Genomic DNA, 27,173 nt, shown 5'->3' with positions numbered 1-27,173 from the left:
CTTGATTTAGTTAAGAATCCAAAGACATGTCTTGCTCTGCTCTGTGAAAAGATTTTTGTCATTTTTAGAATCAGCATTTTTGCTTCAATGTGTGGGAAGCTGGCGTGGTCAGCTGGAATTGTGCGATTCCTCCAGAGTGGCCGGTGCTCTGCAAGAGCAGCTCTGGGCATCCTGTCTGGGGAGTATTTTAGGACGCAACTGAAGTGCCTGTCAATTAGCAGTGTTAAACCCAATCTGTTGAGTTTTGTTCTCCAGCTCAACACCCCACCTCACCCCCCAAAAAACCCAAACAACAAAATTAAGCAACGAAAGAGACAGCAAAAACCCCACCACACAAAAGCTTGGCTTTAGTGGGGTTAAGATGTTCCACTAGCCCAGCGGCTGACATGTTCCTTAGGCACACGGATGCAACATAGCTGTGTGATATCAGTGGAGTTTGCATTTAAAAAAATGCATTTTCAAAAAAGCATCTTGGGGGAAATAGTTATCATTCCCACACTATCATTATGGCTGAAATATCCAAATCCATTTAAGGAATAAAATGAAGAGGAATTTGGCGTCCAGAGTTCCTAAGAGGCTCTGAAAATCTCAGAGGTGCATGGACAACATATTTCGTGTCCCAAATCTTTGCTGTGGTATCTCAGTGCTGGGGAAATAAAGGAATGCCAAGAAGTAGAGGGGGAATAAAGGAATGAAGAAACCCAGTAATGTGGTTTTTCAGAGGAAGAATGCTGCTGCTTGTTCACAGAGGCTTTAGCCTCTCTTGAGAGCTGAAGGGGAGAGAGAGGTCTCCCAAGTTGGTTTTAATTAAATAAAGCCCCTCATCTGAATCCATTAGCAAAGAGTAGTGAAAATTAGTTTTACTCTGTGTTAGCGTCATGCTTAATGAACCAAACAAATCCAGATTTTGCATTCTGATACGCCTGTCTCTTCCACAAATCTTGCGCTTCAAATGAGGAGACTCAAGACAAATAGCGGGAGAAGTGAGAAGGTGTGACTCCAACCGATCAGAAGCCATGTGAGCAGCAGGGGTTGTTGTAGAGGCTTGCGTAGCGGCTGTTTGGTTTTGAGGATGGTCATCCTGCCTGCGAAGTGATTCACAGGATCCTGACCAGTGTGCTCCTTTTCGCTTGCCAGTTGGTCTCCCGCTGCTGCCACCTAGCAATCTAGGACTCGTTCTGGTGGAGGTGATCATACCTCTGTTGCAGTCAGGGACCTGTGATGATGTTTTGTGACAACACAACACCTGAAGATGACCAAAGGCTGGAAAGTTGTGACTGTGCTTGAAACGCAGCTCTGACTGTTTGTTTTTCCTGTGTTTTTAACAGTCTCCAAGAGACTTACGAAGCAAAGAGGAACGAATTCCTGGGCGAACTCCAGAAGAAGGAGGACGAAATGAGGCAGATGTTTGTCATGCGAGTGAAGGAGAAGGAAGCAGAGTTGAAGGAAGCGGAGAAAGATGTGAGTATATTGTAACTCAGAGGACTGTGTGTGAGGGTTTAGGCTGGGGTTTTTCTGAGAGCGCCCCGAGAAGGTGAGTATCCGGATTCCGACATGAAGCCCGCAGAGGTGCTTGCTGTGCGTAAACGGTCTGAAGAAGCAGATATGAAGTCGGTTCCCAGTCCTGCCGCGGACTCGTGGCGTGACTGTGTTACGCAAGTCCTCTGCCACTTTTCTGTGCCTGTAAAATGGAGCAGGAGTATTCCCTGGTTTTGGGCAGCTGGAGGAGGGTATATACTGTAGAGCGAGCGGGAGGCGCTGCAGTGTGACGGTAACAGCGGCTGTGGCTGCAGACCCCATCGAAATGCCGGCCTTGCTGTGCCCTGGGAGTCCTCTCTGTTCTCTCACCTCTTCAGTCCCCCCTCAAAGGACAGAATACGTTTGCTACTCACAGTAGTGTTGATTTGCAGTGGATCTTCAGCTGTGGCAAAGCCAGCGCTTCCCTTTAGCAGTTGCAGCTCTCTGGAGACCTTCAGTAAGTAGCTAAGGACTTCCCAGAGCGCAGTAAGTCCCACTCAGCGTAGTTGCAGAGGGACGTGACAGAGCTGCGTACCGTGACTTGCTTGGTGCGTGTAGGTCAGCACCCATTACTGCGGGACAGAGAAAACAGATGTCCTGCTAGGGGAGGGAGCTGGTTCTTGGGCCGCACGGAGGAGCGTGTACTTTTACAGAGGTACAGAGGAGAGCCCCAGGGAAGCGTATCCTCCTGAATGGTCGTGTTTCCTTGCTTTGCACGAGCATGAGAGTGTCCACTAGGTACAAAGCAATGAGGGATGGAACATGGGGCTTTGGAAGTGTCCAGAGACCTGTCATATTCCTACAGCGACTTAAATTCCTGCCATCTGTGTGTGCAAGCGTGTGTGAACTGCAGGGCTTTTCTCCCCAAGTCAGGCACGCTTGGGACAGGCCAATGATGTGTTATTAATGCAGCGAGGCCTCGGTGGCAGCGGAACCACGTCAGGCGTCGTTACCAGTAATCGGGGTGAAACATCCTTCTCTTCCCGTCCAATTCTCGTTCTCTCTGTCCCGACAGCTTCACGAAAAGTTTGACCATCTAAAGAGGACTCACCAAGAAGAGAAGAAAAAAGTGGAAGACAAAAAGAAGGAACTTGAGGAAGAGCTCAACAACTTTCAAAAGAAGAAGGCAGCAGCTCAGCTATTACAGTCACAGGCTCAGCAGGCAGGTTCTCAACAAACCAAGAAAGACAAGGACAAGAAAAAGTAAGCGGATGTCACCCACATCCTTTGTAGGGTTTATTACAGTTTGGGAGGTTGTTTTTTCTTTCTTGCTGCATGTCTGTATTTGCTTTTCCCCATTACCAGACTGGAAACTGGGCTTTTATCAGCCTGATGAAATAAAATATTTTTTTCTAAAGGGTGGGCCAGGGGCATGATCTTAATTTTTCTCCGGAAGAGTACCTTCAAATTTTATGTCAAAGTCTGACCGGTATGGGAGAGCAATCGGATGGTCGAGGTTTGACCTGTAATCTGTCCAGCATCTTCTGGAACGGCTCTGGGATGTTCCGGACTCAGATTTATCTGCCTGAGCCAAAATTAAGGGGGTCTGTACCCATCCTTTCTTTGACTCAACAGTAGAGTCTCCAGTTCCCATTCCTTAAGGTTATAGTTGTAAGTAGAAGTAGATTAGAAACCAAAACCACCATGTTATTTTTACATGGGAAATGCTGGTGCCAAAAGTGAATACTTGGAAGCTTGCTTTAATGATAAGAAGTTTTGCGTTTGGGGTTTTTTTTGTTTGGGGTTTTTTTTTTATTTTTTTACAAACAAACTACTATGGTACCGTAATTGTAGGTAAATGGCATTTGTGGCTGTATTGAGCTGACTTAATAAGCTAAGTAACCCAGACCTTTTAGTGAAGATAATGGCACTGTTTTCTACTATTTTATATTCGCATGCGAGGAGTATAATCCTATACTCTCCAATACTCTGAGATTCTAGCAACTTAGTAGGCACCAAGTGTATCCGTGGACAGAGACTGTTCCCGTGGTCAGTATTTGGAGGTGGGATTTTCGGACGCGCTCTGTCTGGACCTAACTCTGCTCCCGTTGAAACTGGAGGAACGTTGCCGTTGACTTGGGCTCAGAGTTAAGTCACTGCCGAGCTTCGCTGAAAGCCTTGAGCTCTAGATTGATCCAAATGGACGTAACCTCCTTCTTGCAGCCTCTACTCAGAGATAGCTATGTTTAGTTTGCTCTTAGTGCAAGAGACCCCTACTTATTACGTTGTACTGGCTACTTCACCGTGCTTTAAAAACCAGAACACAAGGTCCACTTAGATGTGATATGTACAGTGAAGCCAGCCGAAGCTTGCAGAGGTGAAGCAGACCTCACGTGGCTTGTTTGCGTAGCGCAGCAAGACAGGTTATTGTAGCAGAGGCTGCTTTGAGACCTCCTGTCGTAACTTCCACCCGCTGTTTCTGTATCCAGCGAGGGAACGCTCGTGCGAGTCCTTTCTGGGTCATCTGCGATAACGGCACTAGTCAGTCAATAACTGCAGTTGGGAAAGCTGTAAAGATGGTGATGCAGCAAATCTCCCTGGAAAACGCTTCTTTTGCCCGCACACAAAAACGACGGTTCCACGCTTCTCTTAATAGCTGACAGTGAAGGGGTGCATTCCTTAACAGACTCTGTCAGAGTAACCTACTCCATTAACACTAAGCTGTCGCTGTCGGAAGAACCAAAATGCTAGTAGGGATGTGGTATAGACATTTTGTCTCCCTTGCTAACCTGTGTGCTTCAGCCAGGTGTGAGCTCTCACCGCGTGAGCCTGTGAGGTTCTGTTGCGTTGCCTATGTACTAGTACAGTTTTATACGATGGAACTCCCGCTGACGCTCACTGCATGTCCCTCGTCTCTGCTACTGCTTGTTTGGTACCCGTCATTTGTTGCTTCTGCCCATGGCTTCCCCGGGGAAGGTGGGGAGGACCTAGGGCTAGTTCCTCAGCTGATGTAAATTGATGTAGCTCCTATGGAGCCGTGCCGCTTTATGCAAACTGAGAACTTGGCCTTCGGCGCCCGCTGAAATACGTAGAGTGCTTTGTGCTGCATGCTCTGCTTGGGTAAAGAAATCATCACGGACTGACCAGTGTCACGCTGAACTGTAGAAACCGTAAGTGTCGGCAGCTAACATCCAAGCATGCTGAAATACCGTTCTGCGACGATGCCTGTAAATAGGATAGGCTGAAACACCGGTCTTCTCTCACGGGAGAATTCGGACATGGTCACCTGTTTCCTAAAAAGATTAGAAAATTTTGAAGACCCTATTTCTTATCTCTTAAACAGAGTTGGTAGCTTAATATTTCTAAGAACTCTGCAGTCAGTTTTTTGACCTCTTCGGTATCAGACCAGTGCAGTATATCATGGTCTGGGGAGTTCTGTAGCTTTTGGTAGTCAGTGTTAGCTACTGTTTGCTTCTGTGAAGTTGGCTGGCACATGCAGAGCGTTGTGGTTGTGATACACGGATGTTTCTAGTGACCATGACAAGCACAGTTTCTGCTTTGCTGATGCATTCACAGAAATCCAGTCATGAGGAACATGCACGTGTTTTAGTGTGTCCTTTCGGTCTCGCTCCACACCAGGTGCCGTAACTGCTTCAATTGCTCTTTAGCGTCTGAATTACTAACGGAGGCTTTCAAGGCAAATGCTGATGCTTCTGCCCCATAGCAGCACACCTTGGTTTTTCTCAAGGCTTTAAGTTCCTCCTTGCAGTCTAATGAAAAGCTGCAGTTTGTTTAGGTAAGGCGTTCAACCTTGCTCTGTGCTGACACGGACTGTGGCGGTTCTTGTGCAGTTGCCAGAGGAAATCCTAGCCGTGCGCAGTCCTTGTAGCCTCCCCAGAAAGTAATTCACGGGAATGCCGCTTTCTCAACTTGGACAACGGAGACTTCCCGCTGTGCTGTGCAAGCCAGAGGGAAGGCTCAGGGCAAAATCTGCCGCTGGCCTGACTCCATGGGGGAGAACTTGGCCATCTTGATTTCCAGACTATTCCTATAGCTTAGTTTTTTATACCTTTTTAATCCATTTCTGAGATTCCCGTAGCTTATGGGTTTTCCATCTAAAATTGTGGCGGCTCTGGCCTGATGACAGAAGCGTGCTGTTTTCAGGACAGCACATCTGTGTACCTCAGATGTTTGTGTGACTGTAGAATAGACGTGTACTCAAGTACCTTCCTGAACGCGGGGCTGAACATACTTACCAAGCGCCTGTTGTCATTTTGGGATGGGACTGTCCTTCAAACCTGCACAATCTGGAGATGGTTCCTGGCAATGGACTTGGCAAAACCAAATGGGAGCCGCAAATGGCCTTCTGGTGCTTGCCTGTTGGTTGGTAGATGGCCACATGCATGCCTCAACACGTGCCGCTGTGTTACTTGCTCATCCTCAACCCCCCAGGAGCCGGGACCATCTGTTTGGGCTCTGTTTCTGTTTATTTCAAGCTACTTCTGAAAACCAGATGGAAAACTTTATTCCCCCATTCCTTTCTACGTAATAATTTCCAGTCTGATGTGACTGGTCTGGCCGTCGTGGGCCATGCTTAGTCCCAAAGCAGTCCCTGCGCTATAACGCACAGCTATAACCTGAGCTGTAACGTGCGTGTCGGGGCCTGGCCCAACACCCTGTAAAAAGAGGGGTTTGTTGATGTCTGAAGGATCTGACTCTGTTCTGATGGCCGATGTGCTCGAGTGCTGGGAGACATCAGCGGTGCCCAGGTCTGAGACACCCGAGTTTGGTGAAGGCGAAGCACACGGCCTTCTGCGAGAGCGCCTGTGTCAAGTAATCCGAACCGGACACCTGCAGCCATAACCCCAGCCATGCACAATCTGGAAAAATGAAGCTTAACGGCACCAACCGCTGTGTGGTTACAGCCTGTAACCTTGACTAACTTAGGGGGTTGGTTGTTCAGTATTTCTGCCCCCTCAGTTTTTCTTTTGGCTTTTGCTTGTCGTAGGCTGGAGTAGAGCCCAGCCTTGAGGTTTAATTTCTTTATAATTCCATAATCCATCTGCATGCCCACCCACCAGAGCGGGTTGCTGGTGTCGGCTCTCCCAGCTTTCTTTTGATTTTGGTTTTTTTTTTTTTTTGGTTTTCATTTTGAGTTCAATTATTGCTAACTTTTTTGTTTTTTGTTCTTTTTTTAACTTGCAGTGCAAGCTTCACATAAAGCCTGTCCAGCCAAGGATGTTCCTGCATTCACGTGCTTTTGCAGTAATGTGTCTCTGCCATCTGTTTTCTTTCTTTTTTTTTGTCTTTTTTTTTCCATTTTTTAACACGAATAACTATTAACTCCTCTAATAACATAGTGGGAACAAGAAGGAAGAAGGATTGGGTACAGGACTGTATGCAACTGGAAGTTCAGGGGTGGGTGGAGGGGCAAGGTAATGATACCGTGTATTTTTCTTATCAAAACCAGCAGCCGTAAATCATTCTTGGCCCCAAATTTGAACCGAGAGTCAGGGCTGGACGTCAGCAGCTCGAGCGAGCGTCATTGACTGGATCAGGTCCTCAGTGCTGCTGGCCTACCCAGCTGATGGGGGGCCGCCTGCAATAGCCCTGTGCTGAAGGGGTCCCTGGGTCCGCGGAAACCAGCCTCAGGGAATTATTGCTGTACGAGGGTCACAGCCCAGTCCCGGTGTGGCTAAACCCCGGCGTTTAGTCCGCCCCATGGTCCTTCATTAGCTAATGTGTTAGAGCAATGAGCCCCGCTGTTGGGCGAGTGGGGGGGGGGGTGTGTGTGTAGATAACAAAAGTTTAACTGACCTTGCATGCCATTACATTTGCATGATATTCTTTAATAGTTCCTGGTTTTGTTGTCTGACTTGATCGTACTAGTTGGCTTGGATTTATTGTCATGTGCTGGCATATTTTTACAGCCGCCCTTCCAGTTCAGTGTAGTAGCTACCCACTGAATGCTGCGGTGGGAACCAAGCAGCGCTGCAGGCGCCTGGGAGAAGGACCGTTTCTCATCACTGCTTTCCATCCATGTGTTACTTGCCTGACCATAACCTTTGCAACCTCACTTAAAATAGTACCTGGTTTCCAATGTGCATCATCTTAGCAAGACTTGGCAGCCCTTAGGGAATCAAAGGCCTGGGCAGGGGGGAAGACGTAGCCTTCAGCATCCTCTTAGAGCCTTCGGGAGGATTCCTGCACGCACTTAAATACCGACTTGCAAAGCTGTGGGATCCAGAATTCCCTGTCGAGGGAGAGAGGGTGCCTGGACGCTACGTGTTCCCCGCGTTCCCCACCAGCCCTCCTGCGCCAGGGACGGTGTCCCATTCACGTGTCCCTTGAAAGCACCGAGGACGCTTAGCTTAAGCCAGACCTCGTTCTGTGGCCAAGCGCGGTGTGGAAATTGGTCTGTTTAATGTGTATTTTCTATGCCATTGCTTTTCGGACAGAGTCTTTCCCTTCCTTCCCAAGAAGTGGCGAGCCATGCTTACCCTATGACTTCTGGATTTCTTTCTCTTCTGCTGATGTACAGCCAGCATTTCCACTGCTGCTAGCTAGGTAGTCTCCTGTTTCTTTCTTTAAAGCACTCCTAAAAATAACTCTCTCCACCTAAGTCTCACGCACTGCAGTTCTTTGCTTGTTTCTGGGATGGAATTTCTTGCCACTCGGGAGAAGAGGAAAAAAAAAAAAAGGCAGAATTATCACCTTCTCTGAAGTGTTGGACTGGGAAATGTGTTTGGGGGTGAGCTTGTGGGTTGTCTTGCTTTTTAACCCTCGCTGCTTAAACATGGCTTTGGGAAGAGGATATTAAAATACGATGGCTTGCACAGACAGTAAAAATTGATTGGAGATAAATAAGCTGGAAATAAAATAGTTGAGCCTTTTACCTTTTTTGGTTTTGGTGGGTTTGTTTTGTTTTTTTAAATTGTACCTCCTGGTCTTATTGACCATGATGCCCTTTTTGTCAAATGAAATAGGTTTGCTAGGGAGTTGTTTGGAAAAATGAAACTGTGGTTCTTGTGGCTTCTGGCAAACCCAGCTTTAAAATCTTGAGTTGTCAAGGAAGAAGTTTGGGTTTTGGCATGATTTTTTTGCAGTCACATCATATGCACATCATTGATTGCTTGTGGCGGTATGCTTTGCTTCAGCTGTCTCTGTGCATGCCCTCTTTTTCATTACCAGCATTTTTGTGCCAAGTAGAAAACTTAATTTTAACATTTATTTGTCCTGCTTCGTTTAACAGCCCTTCAAGGGATGGTTGGCAGGGGAAATCAGCTGAGTCTAGCTTTTTCTTTTTTTTTTTGGTCAGAAAGCTGTGGCCAAATGCATTAACGTATTTTTGGTTGAGTTTCTTTCTCCAGCTAAAAGCAAGCTGTTTTGGAGAAACTGGGAATAAACCGTAAACTTGCGGAAGTTAAAGGTACTGTTTTGGGGTTTTTGCCAAAGGAGATGCTAATGACTTTTTTTTTTTCCTCCTCAAACCCCTGGGCCATGTTTAGCTTGTTACTGCTGCACTTCTTTGTTTTCTTATGCCTTTTTTCACAGTAGCCCCTGAATCCGCATGGAGTAAATGATATGCTCAAATCTAGTTGGATGTTCACCTTTGCATGTAAGTACAGTAGTAAGAGACTCACCCTTTCTGCCTCACTACTGATATGAAACCAGTTGCGTGTCGCTGGGGGGTTCTTTAAGTCCGCTTCCTTACAAGTGGCACTGTTAAAACGTCTTTAAAACGTGCTGCAATAATCTGCTTTTGCTGAGATGTTGAAAAGAAGCCATGGGGAAGGCGACATCCAGCTCCTGTTGAATGCCTAAAGCAACCCCGCACAGCTTCTCCGCATGCTCGAAGCTACCAAGCCAGCTGCTGAACCTGCGGACGGACGGTTGCACGGGCAGAAGCCTTGCTTGAGAGGCACCGCAGCCGTTCGGGTGCGTTAGGCAGCAAGGATAACTAGCTGACATCGCTGCATGTTCCCACCAAGGTGGATTTCAAACCTTAGAATAATACAAAGGAGCAGGAAAGCACGCTGAAACGTGTTTCTGGGATGATGCCGTTCCCAGGGCATGGAACGAACCCCCAGAGTGGGAAAACACACAAAATCCCAGTCGCTCAGAGGGGCCGCAGTCGCTCTGTGGAGGTGGGCACGCGTGCGTCTGGCAGTCAGCCGAAAAGGCGGAGGTGAGCAGGGGTTTGCTCCCCCCAAACCTCACTGGGGTTGCGCAGGTGCTTTCCAGGAGGGCAGTAAGTAGGAAGGTGCCCTTTGAGCTCACGGTCGCTAAACGCATCATCGCCTTGCATCTCCTGCGGCGTGCGGTGCTGCTGGGGAAGGGGGGGAAGCAGCGACTGGCACCCGCCCCGGGCTCCTCCGCAGCCCGAAACCTGCAACTCTGTGTGCTTCTGACGGCTCGAAATCCCATCAAGGAGATCTGTATGTCCGTGCCTCTCTTGAAGCGTGTCGTTATTTAACGTGACCGGTGTTTCTCCAGGTAGGGCTCATTCTGCTTTTCCTAAAACACCCGAGTGAGAATGGAAATGTCTTTTTGTGTGTGACCGTATCCGACGTGCCCGTTTGAATCCAGTTACCATTTGCCCTTCTAAGCTGTTAGAAGAGCGCGTACTTGGCTCTTCTCCGAGGGCCCTGGTTGCATTTGCAGCGTGTGTTATCCACGACGCTCTCATCAGCGTGTGTCAGCATGGAACTGTACAAATATGAAGGGTTTTTTATAATTAACAGAAAATAAAGCTGTGAACAGCGGTAGAAATATTGTATTTGTATACATTTTTAATATCCTGATTGCCTTAAACTGTAGATGTAGACCTTTATTACCTTGCTCTTTAAAAATAACCCATGTTTGTAACTAAGTAATTGTGTAACCTACATACAGTGTTAATGCAAATTATATGTATGCATCTGTTAGATATTGTCACTTTATTTGATGTTAAAGTATTTCAGTTTTTGAATTACAAATTGAATAACAACCTTATAGCATAAGCTCAGTTATTTCTTTTATACGCTTTAGGTTACGTAGACAAATAGTGCCAACGCTCGAAGTGGGGAGGGGAAATATATTTTTACCCAAACGCTTTGATCTTCGCCTGGCCTTTGACTTTGCCATTTTGTAACGCTGTGACAGGAGGGGATGAGGAAACACGAGGTTTTCCGACAGGTTGTTGTGTGCCTTTGAGGTGCCTCTGTCGGTTTGTGCTGGTGTTTGTCGGTCGCTTTTTGTGGCGGTTGTGAGCTCGTTCTCCGAATCCGTCGGTGTCTTGCAGAGGTCTGGGCCTCGCTGGTGTCGCTGGTTGCTGCGACACCTCCCCAGCGCGCTCTTCCCTTCATGGCTTGCTTCCTTGAAAATGTTGTTCCTCCTTTTCTTTTTTTTGCCCCTTCTCTCTCACTTTTTCATTTCAATTCTGAACCTCTGTTTCTTTTCTTTTCTGTTTTTTCTCTTTTTCTGTAGCTTCTTCTTTATGTAACCGTCATCTTGCCAAAAGCCCCCACACCCTCTCTCCCAGCGGGCAGCAGGGCACTGGAAGAGCCTGCGGCTACGGGCACCCCCGCCAGGAGAAGAGCCATCTCATTCTTCCATCACGTCCACCCTTCTCTCCTTCCCTTTTTGTTTTTCACCTGTGCGTCTGAGGGTGCGCTGTCCTGTGTGTCTCTGTGCGGGATCTGTCCGTTCCCGGCGCGTCTCCGGCAGCATCGAAGCTCCTAAAAATGGCAGGTAATGGCTGGAGGAGAGAGCTTGGCCATCATGTGAGATATTGCACTGGGTTAGGTGTTTTGGGGGTTTTTTCCCTCCCTCCCCATTTTCTTTCCTTTTGCCATAACGCGCACATGTTGCTGATGATAAATGGAATGACAGACTGTGGATGAGGGTGACTGTGCGTAGCCAGAGGACTTCATTTCTGCCTCTAAACATCAAGTCTGGCTGCTTCGGACACCACAGCTTCATCACAAGTACGTCCCGCGCTCCTCTGACGTGTGCGGAAAATAAATCCTTAGACCGAGGTGACTTCTTGTTTTCGGTACGTGGTTGCATGAAGCCATCGGAGGTGGCCGAGGTTACGTACTGTCGCACTGATGGAGCTGGTTCTGGACGGTCAAGGCCTCCTTATTTTCCAGCTGATCTGCCTCTGTACGAGCAAAGTACGTATCTCTTCTTGTACAACCGAGCTGCACTGACTTGGACTTAGATTGAGGGCTTCATTTTATTTTCATGAAGCCCAATTAGTGATTATTTTTTTAACAGTCTTGAATGTGAGATAGTAGTTTAACTTTATAACTTACTTTGGAAGCGAATTCAGCCAAAAAGCTTGAAAAGTGCCAAAGTAATGTTTGAAGGTAAAAACCAAAGCTTGTAAACTTGGTGTGCAGTGACCTCTAGCTGGTTTGGGATAGATGGAAGGAGACATCCTGATCCTCTTTGGATGGTGTTTTTCATGTCGGGTGATGCACTCTTTTTTTTTTTTTTTTTTTTTTTTTAACCGAATACTCGTGATTTATTCTTCTCATCTGCACACCTTAATCAAGGAATTCACCTCCTTCAACCTGCCGTGGAAAAGGTACTATTAAATCGTCTAGGTTTTTTGCCTCTTCCGATCTGTGTGTGAAGCACAAGCTGCCAAGGGTCTCTGCTGAAACCCGCCGGGGTTTGTTCAGAAGCACAAGATTTTCCAACGCTCTTCAGCGACACGGTTAGATCATTAGAAGCTCCCTCCGGCCACGTGGCTGTTTTTCTAAAGCAGCAGAAAAACTATTTACCCTGGAAACATTTGCAACCAACTCAGTGATTTTATAGATACAATCAGACAGACGAGAAGATGTTAGCCTTGTGCATGTGCTGGAACAATTTACCTGGTGTGTAAATGGAGTTGCTGACCGTTGCCCAAACTGAAGGGATATGAGTATTTTTTGCACAAATGTAGCCTCGCACAGAATTTGCATTAATACCAAAAACAGAGCCTGCTCCTTGGGCTTCGGTGGGCTCAAGTGGTGCCTGCTGTGAGGGTCTGCTCTCCAGCCACCAGCGCTTACCGTGAGATAGCCAGATCTCGAACACTTCTCACATTCAGCCTTCTGAGGACAAAACAGAGTAGCCAGCGCCTCACGGGTTGAGGCCTCGAGGGTATTGCTGCATTCAGCTTTGCCTGTGTTAATTCTTCTCTTACTCCGCACAACTCTGCGGGTGCTTTGCTAACCGGGACGAGGTTGCACCGCTTGCAGGAGGGAATCCTTTGTGTTCTCCTAGGGCTTCGGCAACAGTGCTCGATGTGCACCGGGCCGCCCGTTCCTGGCAAAAAGCGATGGGTTGAGCCACGTATTTTCTGAAATCAGTTGTTAACTTTGCAGCCAAAGGCAGCTGCGGGACTGCGGCACGATGGTCTTTGAGCCACCCCTGTGCCTCGTGCAAGGCGAGTGTCGTTTCCGGCCCCGGGTTCTCCGCGCATGAAGGCGGCCACTGTTTACTGAGAAAATGTCTTGCTCATTAAAACGTCCAGTTTACGAGTGCTGTGTCTTTTTTTCAGTATTGGTGCCTAGGCCGGTCTGCAGCGTCAGGGACCACCGCCTCAGGCCCGGGGGCCTTGCTGTGGCTCATCGGTGCAACCCGCTCCGTGGTAGCCTCCAACTTGCCAAAATACCCTACTGGTTACTCGCCCGGAGGCCAGCTCACCCGCCGGATGGCTCCTGCAGCATCCTGTGCGGTGAGACCCTTCCCAGTGCCCCTGTTTCAGGGAGGGAATCCTCTCCTTAAGTTTCTTTTATTCCCTAGACTTTTTTTTTCATGTAAAAATTGCCATATGGGTTCATCTGGTGGTAGGAAGAGCCTAGCCTGTAAAATGCCATCACTGTGCTATAGCTTCTCTCTTGAAATAGTCAGTCCTAGTTGCTTCGCTGCCACGGATGGGCACAGAGCTGTTCTGCTGGGCTGTACCTCGTGGCAGGTCACCCACGTTGGGCCGATGACAGTGGTTTAGGACCCAGGCTCGGTCACGGGTGGTTGGGCATCATTTACTGCAAGTAAGAAGGAAAAAACCTAGGTGGTGGTGGGGGTTTAACCCTGTTCCTAAAGAGAGGCTATCAGGTGCTGCTAACTCCATCGTCTTACCTGTGTAGCTGTACCCCGTGACACTCTGAGATCGTGCGTGTGACGGTAAGAAGTCATGACCAAATCTGCAGCTTGGCAGCACTGAAGAAGTATCCTGATGGACCCCCATCCGTGGGCCAGCCCTGGGCTTTTCAAGGAGCTCTCGAGACCTCTGCTTTTGGGGCGTTTCTTCTGCCCTTCGCAAGTGCTGGGCTGTGCCGGAGGAGGTTGTTCTTCATCAGCTGGAGGGGCTTGGGGCTAGGTGACCCACCGGTAGTGCTGCTGCATCAAGAAGGTTTGAAAAGGGGCGAAACCCTTTTGGTGGTTGCCTTCTAAACTCCAAATAGAATTTTTTTTAGAGCTTTATATAAAGAGAAGCAGATAAGCACAACCCAAATGTCAACACTTACATGAACTACCTTTATTTTGCAGCTCTAGAGTTTTGCTGTGCTGGTGCCTTGAGTCCCGCATGCAGCTCTGGACTTGATGTCTCCAGAAGGACGTAGTGGAGTTAGAGAAGGGCACTAATGATAAATGGGATGGAGCAGCAGCCTGCCAGGTGAGACTGCAAAGGCTTGGAGGCCTCAGTTTGGAGAGGGAAAGGCTGAGATTGAGAGAGAGGATCAGCCCCGCTGTGAGCTGGAGGTTGCAGCACATGTCCTCTAGAGGTCCCTTCCAGCCTAAATTTATTTGTGATTCTGTGTTACAAAGTCTGCTAAGCTGTGATGGCGGTGGATGCCGACCTGCTAGTTACCTAATCGACGCGATAAGAACCAGGGGGGCATTCAGCTAGAAGGAAATCAGCTCAAAACATGGAAGCAAGTTTCTTACAGAGCAGGCAGAAAACTTCTGGAATTAGTTGCCCCAGGTTGTTGAGACAGATGGGTACCAGCAGAAGGTTTTGGGAGTTGTTTTGGGGATTTTTTTTGAAGGTAAATTCATGGGGAACAGAGCCATAAGGAATATGGTGGGGGGGACACACGACACCAGAATGAAACATCTGGCATCCATCATCTGGTGGTGGTGGATACTGGTGCAGAGGGAGGGGGACAACAGAGAGCAGAAAGCACGTACGGGCACTGCAAGCGGAGTTTGCAGCGAGACAGGTGCGTCGGGCAAGGGACGGGAGCTGAGCTGAGGGAGTGCTGCCCAGGCTTTCCCGCTCCCGGGTGCTGGGGCGAAGGGATGGCGACGTGCCCTTGGCTGGCTTCCTCCGTGGTGTGCAGCTGTTGGGGGAAGAGGTGTCGGCATGGGGAGGGGACGGCAGTGTGAAACCTGTGGTTGGACAGCCCAGAGAGGGTTCTTTGTCACTCGGTGTCATCAAATGTCCCCGGCAGAGCTGGGAAAGCTGCTTCATCCGCAAGAGTGAGCGGGTGCCCAGGTTCAAAGTCAGGCTTGTGGGCTTAACCCTCCTGTCGCTGCTGGGGGGTAAAAATGAACTTTAAGAAACTCCTAAAACCCAGAGCTAGGAACAGCTTCGAGGTTGGACGTGCCCCAGGGCACAAGCTGGGGGGTGCAGCGCCGTGCTGGCCGGAGGAGACTGAGGTGTTGACCTACCACCTACGCGAGGAATGAGCATCTCCCCCGTGTTCAGTACCTGCAGGTCTCGTGTAAGAGACGAACACGTCGTGCCCGGTCCCCCAGGCTAAGTAGGGTGACGGAGGTGTATCAGTAGCTCTCTGAGGCAGCGTCGTGGAGGAAATTGCAGGGAAGTTACTGCTACCGTGTCTTCGAAGCAAACCCTTCTGGGGTGTTAAGGGAAGATGGGGTGTTGCAGAGAGTGACGGCTGCGCAGCATGTAAAGGTGGGCTGGGATTATCGCTAGAAGGCACTTGAAACAAGTTGCAGTGCTTGGCTAAAACACGGCTGCGCTACACTCGGGTGCTCCCTGGGTTCTGGGGGACTGAGTAATAACACGCGTGGTTTTAGGAATGAGGTGGTTTCATCGCAGCGCTGATGAGGGAGATGAGGCAGCAGGGAACTGAGCCTGCTATATTTGAAACTGGTTTCCCTTCCGGCCAGCCGTTCTCCTGACCCGCGTACTCTGCTGAACTCTTACCTTCGCAACTCCGAGCACCCGCACTCAGCATCTTTGGCAGGTCCGTGACATGAAGTATTGGGGTGCTATGAAGCTTGTGGGGAAAGCCATGTGAATATGAGGAGGTTGCGAGCATCAGGGATGTTCTCCTGTGGGTAACAGGGAGCCCTGGCAGCGCTCCGGGACAGTCCTGTGTTCTGACAGCGGGAGCAGCGTACAAGTCAGCCTGCTACCCTAGTAGGGAGGCAGTGGTATGGGTAGGGGCCGCGTTTGGACTGTGTGACTGCCTGGGGTTTTTTGTGGGGAGGAAATGTGGGAATTGAGAAATGGTTTTTTCTCTCTGGCAACACAGGTTATTTCCAAATAAGCTGGGCCTTGCTATGTGGGGAAGCTGATCTTGCTGGCATGTGCCTCATTTTCAAAGGCAAGCTTGTCTTTGAGCATCATCTTTTTAGTCGCAAAACACTGTAAATCTGTACGTGGTGCAGCCAGCAATGCAGACCTGTCTTCCCTGGGCTCCTCGCGGGCCCCAGCTGGCCTGGGGCACAGGCGGCCGCAGCACCAGCAGCAGCAGGAGACCTGCAGAGCTGAAGACCACCTCGTGACATTGCTGCGGTCCCCTGCGGCGGCCGTGTGCCAGCCCTGGCCTCCGAGACCCAGGCTGGCCAGTCCCCAAAGCCCGGCTCTCCCACGGCCAAGCCGACACCAGGGCGGGAGGGGTAAGCTGGTGCCCCAGGGCTGGGGAAGTTTTGCCCGTGGCTCGCAGCAGAGCTGGGCACCTGCGCTTGGGGCACAGGCAGTTTTGGAAGTCAATCCTCCGTACGCCCTGATGGTGCAACCAGGTTCTTGGGCATATCAGGTACCACAGGCTCAACTGCGCGTCTCTGTAGTGGATGCGGTTCCTACGTGGTGGTGGGTTGGAAAGGGTGTGTTGAAAACTGGGGTGTCCACAGCAGAGGTAGAAAGGAAGGAAAGACACAAGTTCAAGCGGTGCATTTGCAGTTTTTCCTTTTGCATCCGGAAGAGCAAAAGGCAACAGGATGCTGCTGGGCAGCGCAGCCACAGAGCTGGCCCACAAGCGTCCTAGGGCCTGCGTGAGGACAGCCGGGCAGCACCCTGTCGGCAGGACCCTGCACAGGTAGGTGGTAGGTCTACCAAACAGGAGGCAGGTTTTGTCTGTCTGAACCTTGCTTTTTGTTGGTGTTGCCTGTATCCAGGCAAAAGGTAATCGGTGTGGGTTTGTGCATAGTGCCAATAAAATAAAAAGGCGTCTCTCTCTGCGGTCTGCTCAAACTGGGGCTGGGGCAGTGCTGGTGCGTTTGGGGCTCTGGAGCAGGAAAGCTGCCTTGGAAGCCAGGGAGGTTTTGAGTCCTGCCTCTTCAGGTATTTGCCTCGCGGGTGCATGGCAAGGTGGCCTTGTGGCTTGGCCAGCTTTGTGCAGCGCAGGGAGCCTGGGAAGGTTTCTGAGCAGTGACCCTTCCCAGCGTCGCGCTTAATACTGAGAGCCAGAAGTAACGCTGTGTTTATTGAGCACGGTTCTGAGGTCAGTTGATGAGACTGTAAAATGAACTTTGTGACTCTGACCAGCTGCTTCTCGCCAGAGAGCTCCCCCCTGCCCCTTTGCTGCAAAGAGCAAAGTTGTTGTTTTTCCCCAAAGCAACACCAAAAAAAGAAGAGGCGGCTCCTCTTCTCTGGTGCAGCCAGCCCAGTCACTGCAGAGCTCCTTCTACCAGGGTTGGCGCGAGCTGGGGCAGCGCCGCACCTCTTCTTGTCCTGTCGCTTTTGAGAAGGAGAAAACGGTGAGAAGGAAAACTCCTACCTTCTCACAAAGCGACGCTGCAGCACATGTGTTAGAGAAGAACGGCTCCAGCAGCACCCAAACTTCTCTACTTGCGCCTGGCTTCCTCCCTTCTGTCCCAGCGGGGCTCCTGCCAGCTGGCACAAGCCAACACCTTCCTTTTCCCAGCCCCGTGCCAAGTCCTCTCCTTGTGCGCATCTGCAAACGGCTTTGGGCCGTAATCCTCCGGAGTGCCTGTGTGCTGATGCTGCCGGGCGCGGTACGGGGGAGCGGGTCCTTTAAACGGGGGGAAGGAGTGTGTGGAGAGGGGGAAGCCTAGGGAAGGTGAGGCTTACGTTCATTGCCATGGGATGACAGTGCCGTGGCGCGTCTGTCCCCATCTTCTCTTCCTCCCCGATGTGTCTCATACCGTTGGAAGCCAACTAGAATAAGCTGTAATCCCACAAAACCCCCTCCGCACATTTGTCCCATGCAGGCCAGTATCGTCAGAGGAGATACGAGAGCCCTGGCTCCCCTCTCCCTGACTGCATGCACAGCCGGAGCTCTTCGCAGCTGCTCCCTTCGGGATGAGCTGGGTCATTTTAATCACTGCTCACACGCAGCGAGAACAAGCGCACACGCAGACTCCCTTCTGTGCAGAAACCGCGGGTGCCAGGCTTGGCTGTCAAGGGGTGTGAAAATTACCTGGCTCTCATCTTTCCCATGCTAATGTTGTTATATCTAGTGTTGGAAATCGGGGGAGTTCTTTTTATTTAGAGCTGTTAGGCTGTGTAACTGAAGCAGAGGCGTGCCTTCAAGTGAGTTTGAAGCTGTGAGCACCAGTATGATGGAAATGCTGCAGCGATGGGGTATTTTGCTCGGGGTGTGCTAGGTGAAGCCCCCAGACTGCACAGCAGCCCGCCTGGAGAAAACTAAGCAGTGAGAAGAGGTCAGGGACTGGTTACACGGTCAGGATGACAGGAAGGGCTGTGCAAGGCAAGGAAGGTGCACACCCCTTTGAGAAATGCGACCTCGGGAGGCGGTTTCCAGGACACAGGCAGGACGAGAGCCCAAACCCCAGACAAGTTTGTCACAGTGGGCTGTGCGCACCAGAAAGGATGGCACCTCGGAAGACACGAGGCAGGAAGGGCTGGCTCCTCCGGAAGAGTGCGAAATCAGCCAGCCGGGAAGGAGGCGAGAGTGCAGAACCGAATCTATTCCGTAATCTGAGCTTACGGAAAAGAGCAGAAATCAAGTCCATACTAACCTTTTCATTACCAAATGTGATTTTCAGTGGAAGGGCTGTCAGGCGAGCAGGAGCCTACAGCGAAGGGAGATGGTTACAAAACAGGTGAGATGGAGCAGTGTCCCGGGAGGGGAACAGCCTGGTGACTGACGGGGGAGCGAGGAGCACCCAAGCTGGGGCTACAGCTGGAACCGCCGCAGAGGCCATCAGCTTGTTGTGCGACTCCCCTGGCAACACGGCTGCCCGGTACCCCTACAGCCGCTTCCTCATGGGTCTGGCACGGAGCAGCTCCCTTGCAGCTTCCAGGTAAAACTGATCCTGAACTCGGGTGAAAAGCACAAAACAAGACTCAGAATCCAGGACAACTTTCTTTATTGCTACCAGAAGGCTTTCATCAGTACAATGGCTCTGAATACGATACCTTCCTCAGGGCTGCGGAGAGAGCTTATAACTGGGACAGGTCATTCTGAGAAAAGGAGGTGTAACATTTAAGAGACAAGTTTTTAAAGGTTTTACTCTTGGTTAGAAGTTACATGAACACAAAACTTTAGGGTTAGGGTCTTTTGGTTTGGTTTCGTGGCTGGTAATTGCAAACCTTTCAAACCTCAGGCATACGCAGCCGCCCCAGCACCTCACCGAGCCGTGCTGGTCACAAGCTTATAAACATATGGGAAAAAAAACAGACTGCAGAATTTAAGGTTTACACTTGGCGTAGAGAGTCAAGCGTTGGTGAAAATCCACACTGAGTACAACATTTCTTGGTGCAAACGAGGAGAAAAAAAATACCGTTTTTGTTCAAGCGATACAAAATCCATTAACTGCTTTCTGTGTTTGAAAACACAAACTGTTTGAACTCGGAGGATTCTCTGTGGAAGGCACAGAGCACAGTGGCTGCCTGCCTGAGTGTTCTTCCAGAGTACATTCACACTCCTGTGGTTATTAAGTGTGGAGCAGCTTGCAAGTGTTGTTTGTGGTTTGTTGGGTTTTTTTTTTCCTGACTAACTTTTTATTTAAATCCAGTTTTTAAATATTATCACATTTAAACACCAAAGTGCTAACAAAAAAAAAAGGCCTTTTTCTTTAGAAAGGAAAAAGAAAGCTGTCGTGAAGGTCAGGTAGTACAGAACATCATGCACAAGACTTGCTGAGAATTAAAAGAGGAGCAAGCAGAAAGAGGGCAAGGAGCAGATGGAAATCGGATCAGATAAGTGTTAGTTGGCTGGGAAACCTGGAACAACTCTGCACGACTGATGTGAGCTCGTGGACACAGAGATGGGTTACAATACACAGGAGCAGAAAAACAGTGGAACTGACAACACTAGAAAGAAACAATTTTTTGCTACTTTTTTTGTTTGGTTTTTGGGTCTTTTTTTAGATTTTTATACGTTTTTGTGTTTTTAAGTGCTTAAATAGTGGAACTATAATTAGCCGCACAAGAAAAAAATTCAAAAAAGGGTTGGGATTTTTTTTTTTTTTCTGTTTTTTGGCTCCCTTCAGTTCAGCCTGACAAGGTATGGCCCCTTCTCCCCCCGCTGCGAGCACAGGGTGCCGGGTTCTGCACGGTTTCTGGAGTAGCTACGGTGGAACAGGTGGCGTGCACGCACAGCTACATAACAGACACCGGCTGTAAAGGTGGACAAGGGGAAACGTTGCCCTCCTGCCTCGAGACATCAGCGCCGCAAACAGAGCCCATGTTTTCAAGAGCCACTACCTCTGGAGCAATGTCTTCGTTGTAGAGACGCTTGATTCCATCGTAGAAGTCGTCCACTTCCATCTCTTCCACTTTACGCTTGGCAGAGGCTTGCTTGCAACCGCTGGGAGCTGGCAGACGCTGGTAGAGCGCGGCTGTACCTGTGACTGGCACTTCTGGCCTGCCGTTGTCCTTGGAGAAACCTGGCCCTGGGACAGAGGAGGGCTGGCATTTGAACACTCCTCTGTTACAGGTCACCAGGGTATGCTGGAGGGGACTGTAGACATATACAGAATTGGGCAGCAGAGAAGACTGCAGAGTGGAAAGGTGATGTGCCACAAGCTCCCGGCAGTGGATCAGCTGCGAGCTATCCATCTGAAGTGGGAAGACAAGGAGAGATACCGGCGTTGGGGGATCGCTGCCACGGAGAGGAGGGGCTGTCAGCCAGGGCAGGGCTAGGGCTCTGAACGCACCGGCCACCCGTGCACCTCGCTTCTCGATGGTATGCTGGATGCAGGCAAAAGTGATAAAAGGACCAAAAAACCCCCTAATACGATGACTTCATAAGGTACGGACCTCCGCTCCTCTTATACCTCATGGGAATAGTGGGGAGAAAAAACCTTTCCAATATTAAAAGGTCTCACTACGGCTTTTAGCAGGTTGAGTGTTTGCCTTTCCAGTACTTGACAGGCCACCCCGTACACTTAGAACGAACGGCTGAGCTGCTAACTGGGATTTTCTCCCCAGCATGTTCCTTTATCCCTAGTGCGGAGAGAGCCCGCGTGCATCGGGGCACAAGTGTCCTCCCTTGGTCACCACTGGGATGCAGTCGAGATCAAGCTTTTGCAGAACTATCGCAACAAACTGTCCCTTCAGGCTGAAGCACAACTATCCTCACAAAAGCGTAACTGCAGGCAGAGATCAGCGGCGAGGGCTGTGAAAGCCCCGGCTGGCGTGGATCACCGAAGTACTGAGCAAGCTGCAGCTTTCTGTGGCCCCCGGCCCCCCCCCCGTGCCGCGACGTGAGGTGCCAGCACCCCCTCACCTGTGCCTTCTGGAGCAGCTCGATGATGAGAGCCAGCCAGTCGGGGAGCAGCTTCTCCAGCTCCAGGCTGACGATGGCCAGCGCCAGCATGGAGCCCTTGAACTGCAGCAGGTGGTAACAGGCCATGCAGTGCAGCAGCTGCTTGGTGAGCGCCGCCACGTGCTGAGAGGGACTCAGCTTGGGCAGGATGGTCAGTAGCTGAGGCCTGTTGGACACCGCGACTGCGTGGAACTGTGAGGGGGGGAAACAAGCACACGGGCAGCTGGCGTCACCCACAGGCAACCCCCCAGGCAAAGCCAGGTCAGACCTCAAGAACGGCGTGCGACATCTCGGACGCACGAGGAGCCTCCGGCTTAACCTTTGAGGCAATTTCCACACCACGGGGAAAAAAACCAACGCACTGAACCCACCAACAGCAAGATGCAGCCTTTCTGGCGGGACCTGCCATCATACCCATCGCCTGCCCAGGGCTTCTTGGGGCTCGGCAAATGGCTATCTGTCCCCTTCCACCCTTCTCTCTCAACAACACAGGTTGGGCGGTTCAGGTGTCCTAGACAAAAACTTCTCGAGCAAGCAGACAGGATGAAATTCAACAGAGAACCTCAGGACACTTTCCTTCCCTCTGTCTTATCTACGAACCTGGTTCTCTGGCCGTGCCTTTCTGTTCTAAGTGCTTTCTCCTTGGTTCTACTTACTGTTTTCGTGCTGCCTGGCACTTAGTTTTGAGCAAAACCACTAGCAATTAGGACTTAGGGGCAAGGTTGCCAGAAGCTGTGAGTCTTAGTGTGTGGCTTAACTCGCCTCAAAACAGGTCAGATGGCAGGCCCACGTTTTGGAAATTGTACCCAAAGTGTCACAAGTCTGCTCTGAAATTCTTTGTAAAGGCTTTTTCTTTCAGCAACTACTTGTATTACTTGTACTTGTAGGAATTATGAACGCATCCTGAGGTCTTCGCTCCCCTGCAGGGAGAGTTTTTGTCTAGGTACCTCTCGATACTTTATTTACACTGACAGACACCAGAGAGAAGGTTAAATAGCCCCTTACTTACAATATGAAGGAAATCCAGTGGCGTTGCCATGTGAAGATCCCAGTTCAGTTTATCCAGGATAATCTTCTCCATTCTGCGAATTTCAGCTGGAGAACAACCACAAAAGCTATCCCGAGCCAACACCTTCAGTACTGGAATCCTCTGCAAACAGCCAACGCAAAAAAAGAAACAAGAGAACCCATCATTATAGAAATCACACAAAACGCTTCGTTCCTGTCCTGGCAAGCGTCAGCCACCGTGTGCAAGCAAAGGCAGGACTGGAAGAGTACGTATTCAGGCAACGCGAAGGTAGGAAGAACAAAAAAAATACCTCATCTTCCTCGATGGTCTTTGCAGCAAGGAAGAAGCAGCTGATTGCAATACAGTTCAAGTACTTTGGACGGGCCTGTGGTACAGAAAAGCAGAGAAGCCTCTGTGTCCATGTCATGCAAAAATTACATATAATCCTTTCTGGTCTCAGACATCCTGAGCCCCGGGGTCTCAGCTGCCCCTGCAACACGTTCTGGAGCAGCGGGCTGACCTCCAACTACGCCACGGCGGTGGCAAGCCGTGCCGAGCAAAAATCCATACTCCATGACGTAAGGCAGAACAGCAGTCTGCCAGCCCCGTGATGGTAATTGGCACCCGCTGATGTACAGCGCTGGAGTGGAAAGAGCTCATTTCTTAGGCAGAGCAGTAGAAATAGGAAGGAGAAAATCAGAATGGCCAGATTGTCACCTGGCAAAAAAACCCACTGCCACTCCACCTGCTTCAGCAGAGCTCTGCTGTTAGTGCTGCTGGGGGTCAGACCCAGCACAGGAAGGACAAGAGGAGGATTTAGAAATGCTGTCCTTGCCTAGGGAACTATAAAACACCCATGAAAATCACCACTCGTATAATTTCGTACTGCAGTTCTCAAAACTGTGGCCCAGGGATTATCAAGGGAGAGCCGGTCCCTTCTACAATGAGTAGGTTTAGGCAAGGTAAGTGAAATTTGGTGGGGAAAGGGTGGTTTTTTTTCACGTGCATCAAAACCTCCTTGGTGAGGGGGGAAGCAGGAGGCACGGGCTCTAAGTGTTCAGGTAGTCCTTGTGAGGGACCAGACGAAGCAGAGGCTCTCAATACAGCACATCTGCTGGAGTGTTTTGTGGCAATCTTTGTCAATTTGACCGTGTGACAAAGGATTTCACTGCCAACGTCAGCGTAAAAAACAGAGGGTGTGTCCGGCCGCTCCTGAGTGGCCGGGGGCTAGGAAATGCAGAGGCGCTGTTTCCAAACCCTGTCACAGCCCAGCGAGCGGACAGCTGCAGAGCCATGCCCCTGCCTCCCACAGCAACTGGTCCTCCTCCGCCCGCGTTAGGAGATGCTGAAAGCCAAGGTAAGTCAAAATCCTCCACGAATGTCAAAGTCCACTTGAAACCTGAACTGTTGGCCTGATTCATTCTTGCTAGGTAAAATTTAGCAGATGCAACAGACCTATGGGCTGGTTGAAGGGCGAGATGCTTTATGTTACACTCGAGCAATGAGCTGTCAAGAAATCCAGAACAATTTCCAGAAAGCAACAAGAGAAGAGCAGAGGATTGTGCCCAAATTGAAAATCTTTACCTACGTTCAGCCTTGGTTACCTAAAAAGGACCACGCTATGCCTAAGAGCTTTGGCTTTCTAGTGCCATTTAAGCTTCAATACGTGTAGAGGATCCACACTTGGGGGTGGGGGTGCGTGTGCACGCATCTGCTTGGGCATTCAGGTGTCACTGAAAGCAAAGAGAATAAACTCCCTTAGCGCAAGACTGGAACTTGTTCTTGACCACGCAGGCAGTCTCAAAGAAAACCATCAAGTTAGCACACAACAACGTACAGCAAAGATGGACGCCTTCTGCGTCGCATTCAGGAAAAGCGGGTAAAAAAAAGCAGGGTAGCGCCTGGTAAAAAAACCCGGGAGTTAAGCTACATCAGAGGAATGACGGCTTGATGGGAGAGGAGAACGGGGGAAGGCAGCGCAAAGCCCTGAGCTCTTTGAACAACGCTCACCCAGACAAAACGCCTTTCCGCGTTCCTGCTTGCTGCCTGAAGCACGCACTGGACTCCTTACTCATTCTCATACTTTCTTTGCAGACTCCTTGGCTGCTGCAAATTACTGTAAGAAAAACTGTACTTGAGGGCATTAGCTATTGAGGGTTTTAAATCTATTTCCCATCTCAGTGTTTCAGTAAATCAGCTACTTTTAAGATCTCCTCAAGCATAAAAACTTCCATGGCTTGTAATGAAAACATTATCAATATTTATTAATATTTAAAGGCTAGCTTAATGGATGATGTCACTTTGAAATGTAAGTGCACAGGCTGAGAATACATTCTTCTGCTTAGATCTCAGCCATATTGCTTACCTAACCGTTGGTGATGACATGAGACACACGTGCGGATGAGACTGCAGGTTTGCCGAGCACGGAATGGAACTGAGCAAATAATACGGTCGGAGATAAGGCTGCCCACAGCCTGGCTTCACAACTCAAGGCCAGGGATTTTGGGTTGACCCACAGTTTGTTCAGCCGTTTGTGTGGGTGCAAACCGCGGCCCAAGCACAGCACATCTACCTTGCGTCCGTGGCAGATGTACAGGGACAGAAGAGGAGCAGATCCCAAATGCTGATTTTTACCTTCTCTTTCTTACACAGTTTCTGTGACTTAACAGCCTTAAAACCAAATGGATGCACGTATTCCCTGCTCTGTTCCGTACAGCAGAGTGGACAGCCTGTCACTTTGATGGCCTTGCTTGCTTACCTCTCTCCTTCACATCTGCCTGACTTGACATCAGAGTTAAGCTCTTAGACTGCCAGACTGTGAGTAGCGAGCTAGCAGGTTAGTAGTGAACTACTCCCCCCAAAAGCAATCCCCTCTGGCTGTATCTTCCCCCATTTTATTTTTTTTTTTCTCATTTCCCTGCACTAGCACGCTTGCCAGGCCTAAAGCTGTCCTCAAACAGTTGTTTCCTCCTGCTAGCAGGTACTCACAGCAATTCTAGGTGGTACAAATGAGATCAAATGCAGTTAAAACACCAGCAAAATTAAGAGGTGAGCCAGGACTTTCCCTCACTTGTCTGCCAGAGGGTAGTGGGCCTAGGTTTCTAACTGCATTTTTCCTTTAGCTTTGAGTCAATTTAGGTTAAGGTAGAGACTTGTTCTTTTTTTCGGATGGCTTACGGGAACAGGTACTGTGCTGAGGCAAATTCAACTTTCCAACCAGGTCTGAAGAGGAAGGGTGCTGCTTTTCTCTGAGGTTAATATACATTTAAACTAACGAGCTGCATTACGTGGAGGAGGAAAGGGGCGGAACAGAGGAAAGAGGGAGAATATTCTTGGCAGGTATAAGCACAGGGTCAGTTCCCCAGGAACTCCATGCTTGCATTAAAGCAATGGCTACTTCCACTGGGTGAGAAATGACTGCAGAAAAAATCTGCCTCCACAAGTTCCCGGTGGCAGTGCGTGCTGCCAGTTCCACAACCCGAAATTAGACTGTTGGAGTACTGCAGGTAACAGCCTATAGATGTGTGAGAAAGGAAGAGGGTGCGAGAGCAGAGGAGGGAAGTAAGCGTTTCTGTATGGCCACACCACTCGGACTGTACACAGAAAGAGCCGAGTGGATGGGATAAATCTATTTGTTTACAGATCTGCAAATATTTACCTTCACTGCAGCTAAAAACCTGTCCAAAAGGCTGATGGCCAGGGCGAGCGTTTCTGGATAAAGGTGGAACTGGTATTTGAGCTTGGCCAGCCACTGAATGACCTCATCCCTCTGCTTTGGAGAAATGGCTGCATCCTGTTGGAGAGAAAAACAAACTATTCTTACACACAGGCTGAGCTAGTCAGAAAAGACCAAACGTTTTACCTCTGCAGGAGTTATTCAGCACAGAAACAAAGCCTCCTTTGGAAATGGAGGGCCTCGAGCCCGCCTGAATCACCACTTTGTTGGTGTGGTTACTTACCCATCCCAAGCAATCTGCCCTGGAAAAGACAACTTTCCTTGCAGTAACCTCAGTTGCTCAGTTTATCACTCAGAAATTTCACTGTGCACTGGGGAAAAGAGGAAGGACGTGTTGTTGTTTCTCAAGTACGGACAGCGCATTCTCCAGCTTAGCTCTAAGAGATGTATTGTGGTGGGTTGTTTTTTTTTTTAACCTCCTTAGAGCCACGCAGATGCACAAATATGCCCAGCCTGGAGAAAACCAGACGTGCTGTGGGAGCCAGGCGGGTGCGCAGCTCCTGATGAACACGAGAGGGGAGGGAGTTCGTGTTTTGAGAGGAAAGGTTTATTCTTCCTTCAAATTATAGGGATATTTTTAGCTCATATATGTTAAAAAAAGGAACTTCCAAACAATTTACAACAGACCTTTAGCAGTACAGCTAATGGTGAAATGGGGAAGGCAGGACTTTTTTCACCTAAAAAAAGTCAGGCTTAATGTTTTGGTTTTTTTAAATTTTTTGGCCCAAGTCACCACCATTGATCTGTTTGGACAACAGCTGCATTTCAACCACAAACACAGATCAGTCATTGACATAAAATCTTAAAGTATTTACAGCTTGTCTAGAGCCTTTCAATTCAACCAAGTAAATGTCTGGTCTCACTTTGAACAGGGATTATTTGGGGTGATGAGCAAGGATGTGTCCAGAAGTGAAAAGTGAAATCAAACAAATGTCTGCTCCTGTGCCCAGGGTGCTTGTGCTCGCTGCTGAGCTGGGTTAAGAGAAGGAAGAGGAAGGAAATGCTGGCGGCTGCCCAGTTACTGTCAAAAAGAAAACTA

At 49.5% G+C, this 27,173-nt stretch overlaps 2 protein-coding genes across 4 annotated transcripts in view; one reads left to right on the top strand and one right to left on the bottom strand.

Annotated features, from left to right (window-relative positions):
- The window catches only part of SEPTIN11 (septin 11), a 71,450-nt gene extending 46,193 nt beyond the window's left edge, over nt 1-25,257 (top strand). Inside the window, exons 8-10 of one of the 3 annotated variants that reach the window (XM_054825258.1) lie at nt 1,329-1,461; nt 2,534-2,721; nt 25,051-25,257. In XM_054825258.1, the coding sequence (XP_054681233.1) occupies nt 1,329-1,461; nt 2,534-2,721; nt 25,051-25,204 (475 nt within the window). In that variant the 3' untranslated portion in view covers nt 25,205-25,257. Of the gene's footprint in view, nt 1-1,328; nt 1,462-2,533; nt 2,722-6,663; nt 10,453-10,926; nt 22,569-25,050 lie in introns of those variants that run through there. The other 2 variants (XM_054825260.1, XM_054825259.1) reach the window with 2 other exon arrangements.
- CCNI (cyclin I) overlaps nt 18,971-27,173 on the bottom strand; it is a 33,839-nt gene continuing 25,636 nt past the window's right edge. Inside the window, exons 3-7 of the mRNA XM_054825262.1 lie at nt 26,057-26,191; nt 22,709-22,783; nt 22,399-22,539; nt 21,351-21,581; nt 18,971-20,680 (exon numbers count right to left, since the gene is read on the bottom strand). Of these exons, the coding sequence (XP_054681237.1) occupies nt 20,222-20,680; nt 21,351-21,581; nt 22,399-22,539; nt 22,709-22,783; nt 26,057-26,191 (1,041 nt within the window). The 3' untranslated portion in view covers nt 18,971-20,221. The remainder of the gene's footprint in view (nt 20,681-21,350; nt 21,582-22,398; nt 22,540-22,708; nt 22,784-26,056; nt 26,192-27,173) is intronic.

Source organism: Grus americana, chromosome 4 (genome assembly GCF_028858705.1).
Source record: "Grus americana isolate bGruAme1 chromosome 4, bGruAme1.mat, whole genome shotgun sequence".
NCBI classification, from domain to species: Eukaryota; Metazoa; Chordata; class Aves; order Gruiformes; family Gruidae; genus Grus; species Grus americana.
The sequence above is the reverse complement of the archived record's forward strand: the minus strand, read 5'-3'. Positions and strand labels throughout refer to the sequence as shown.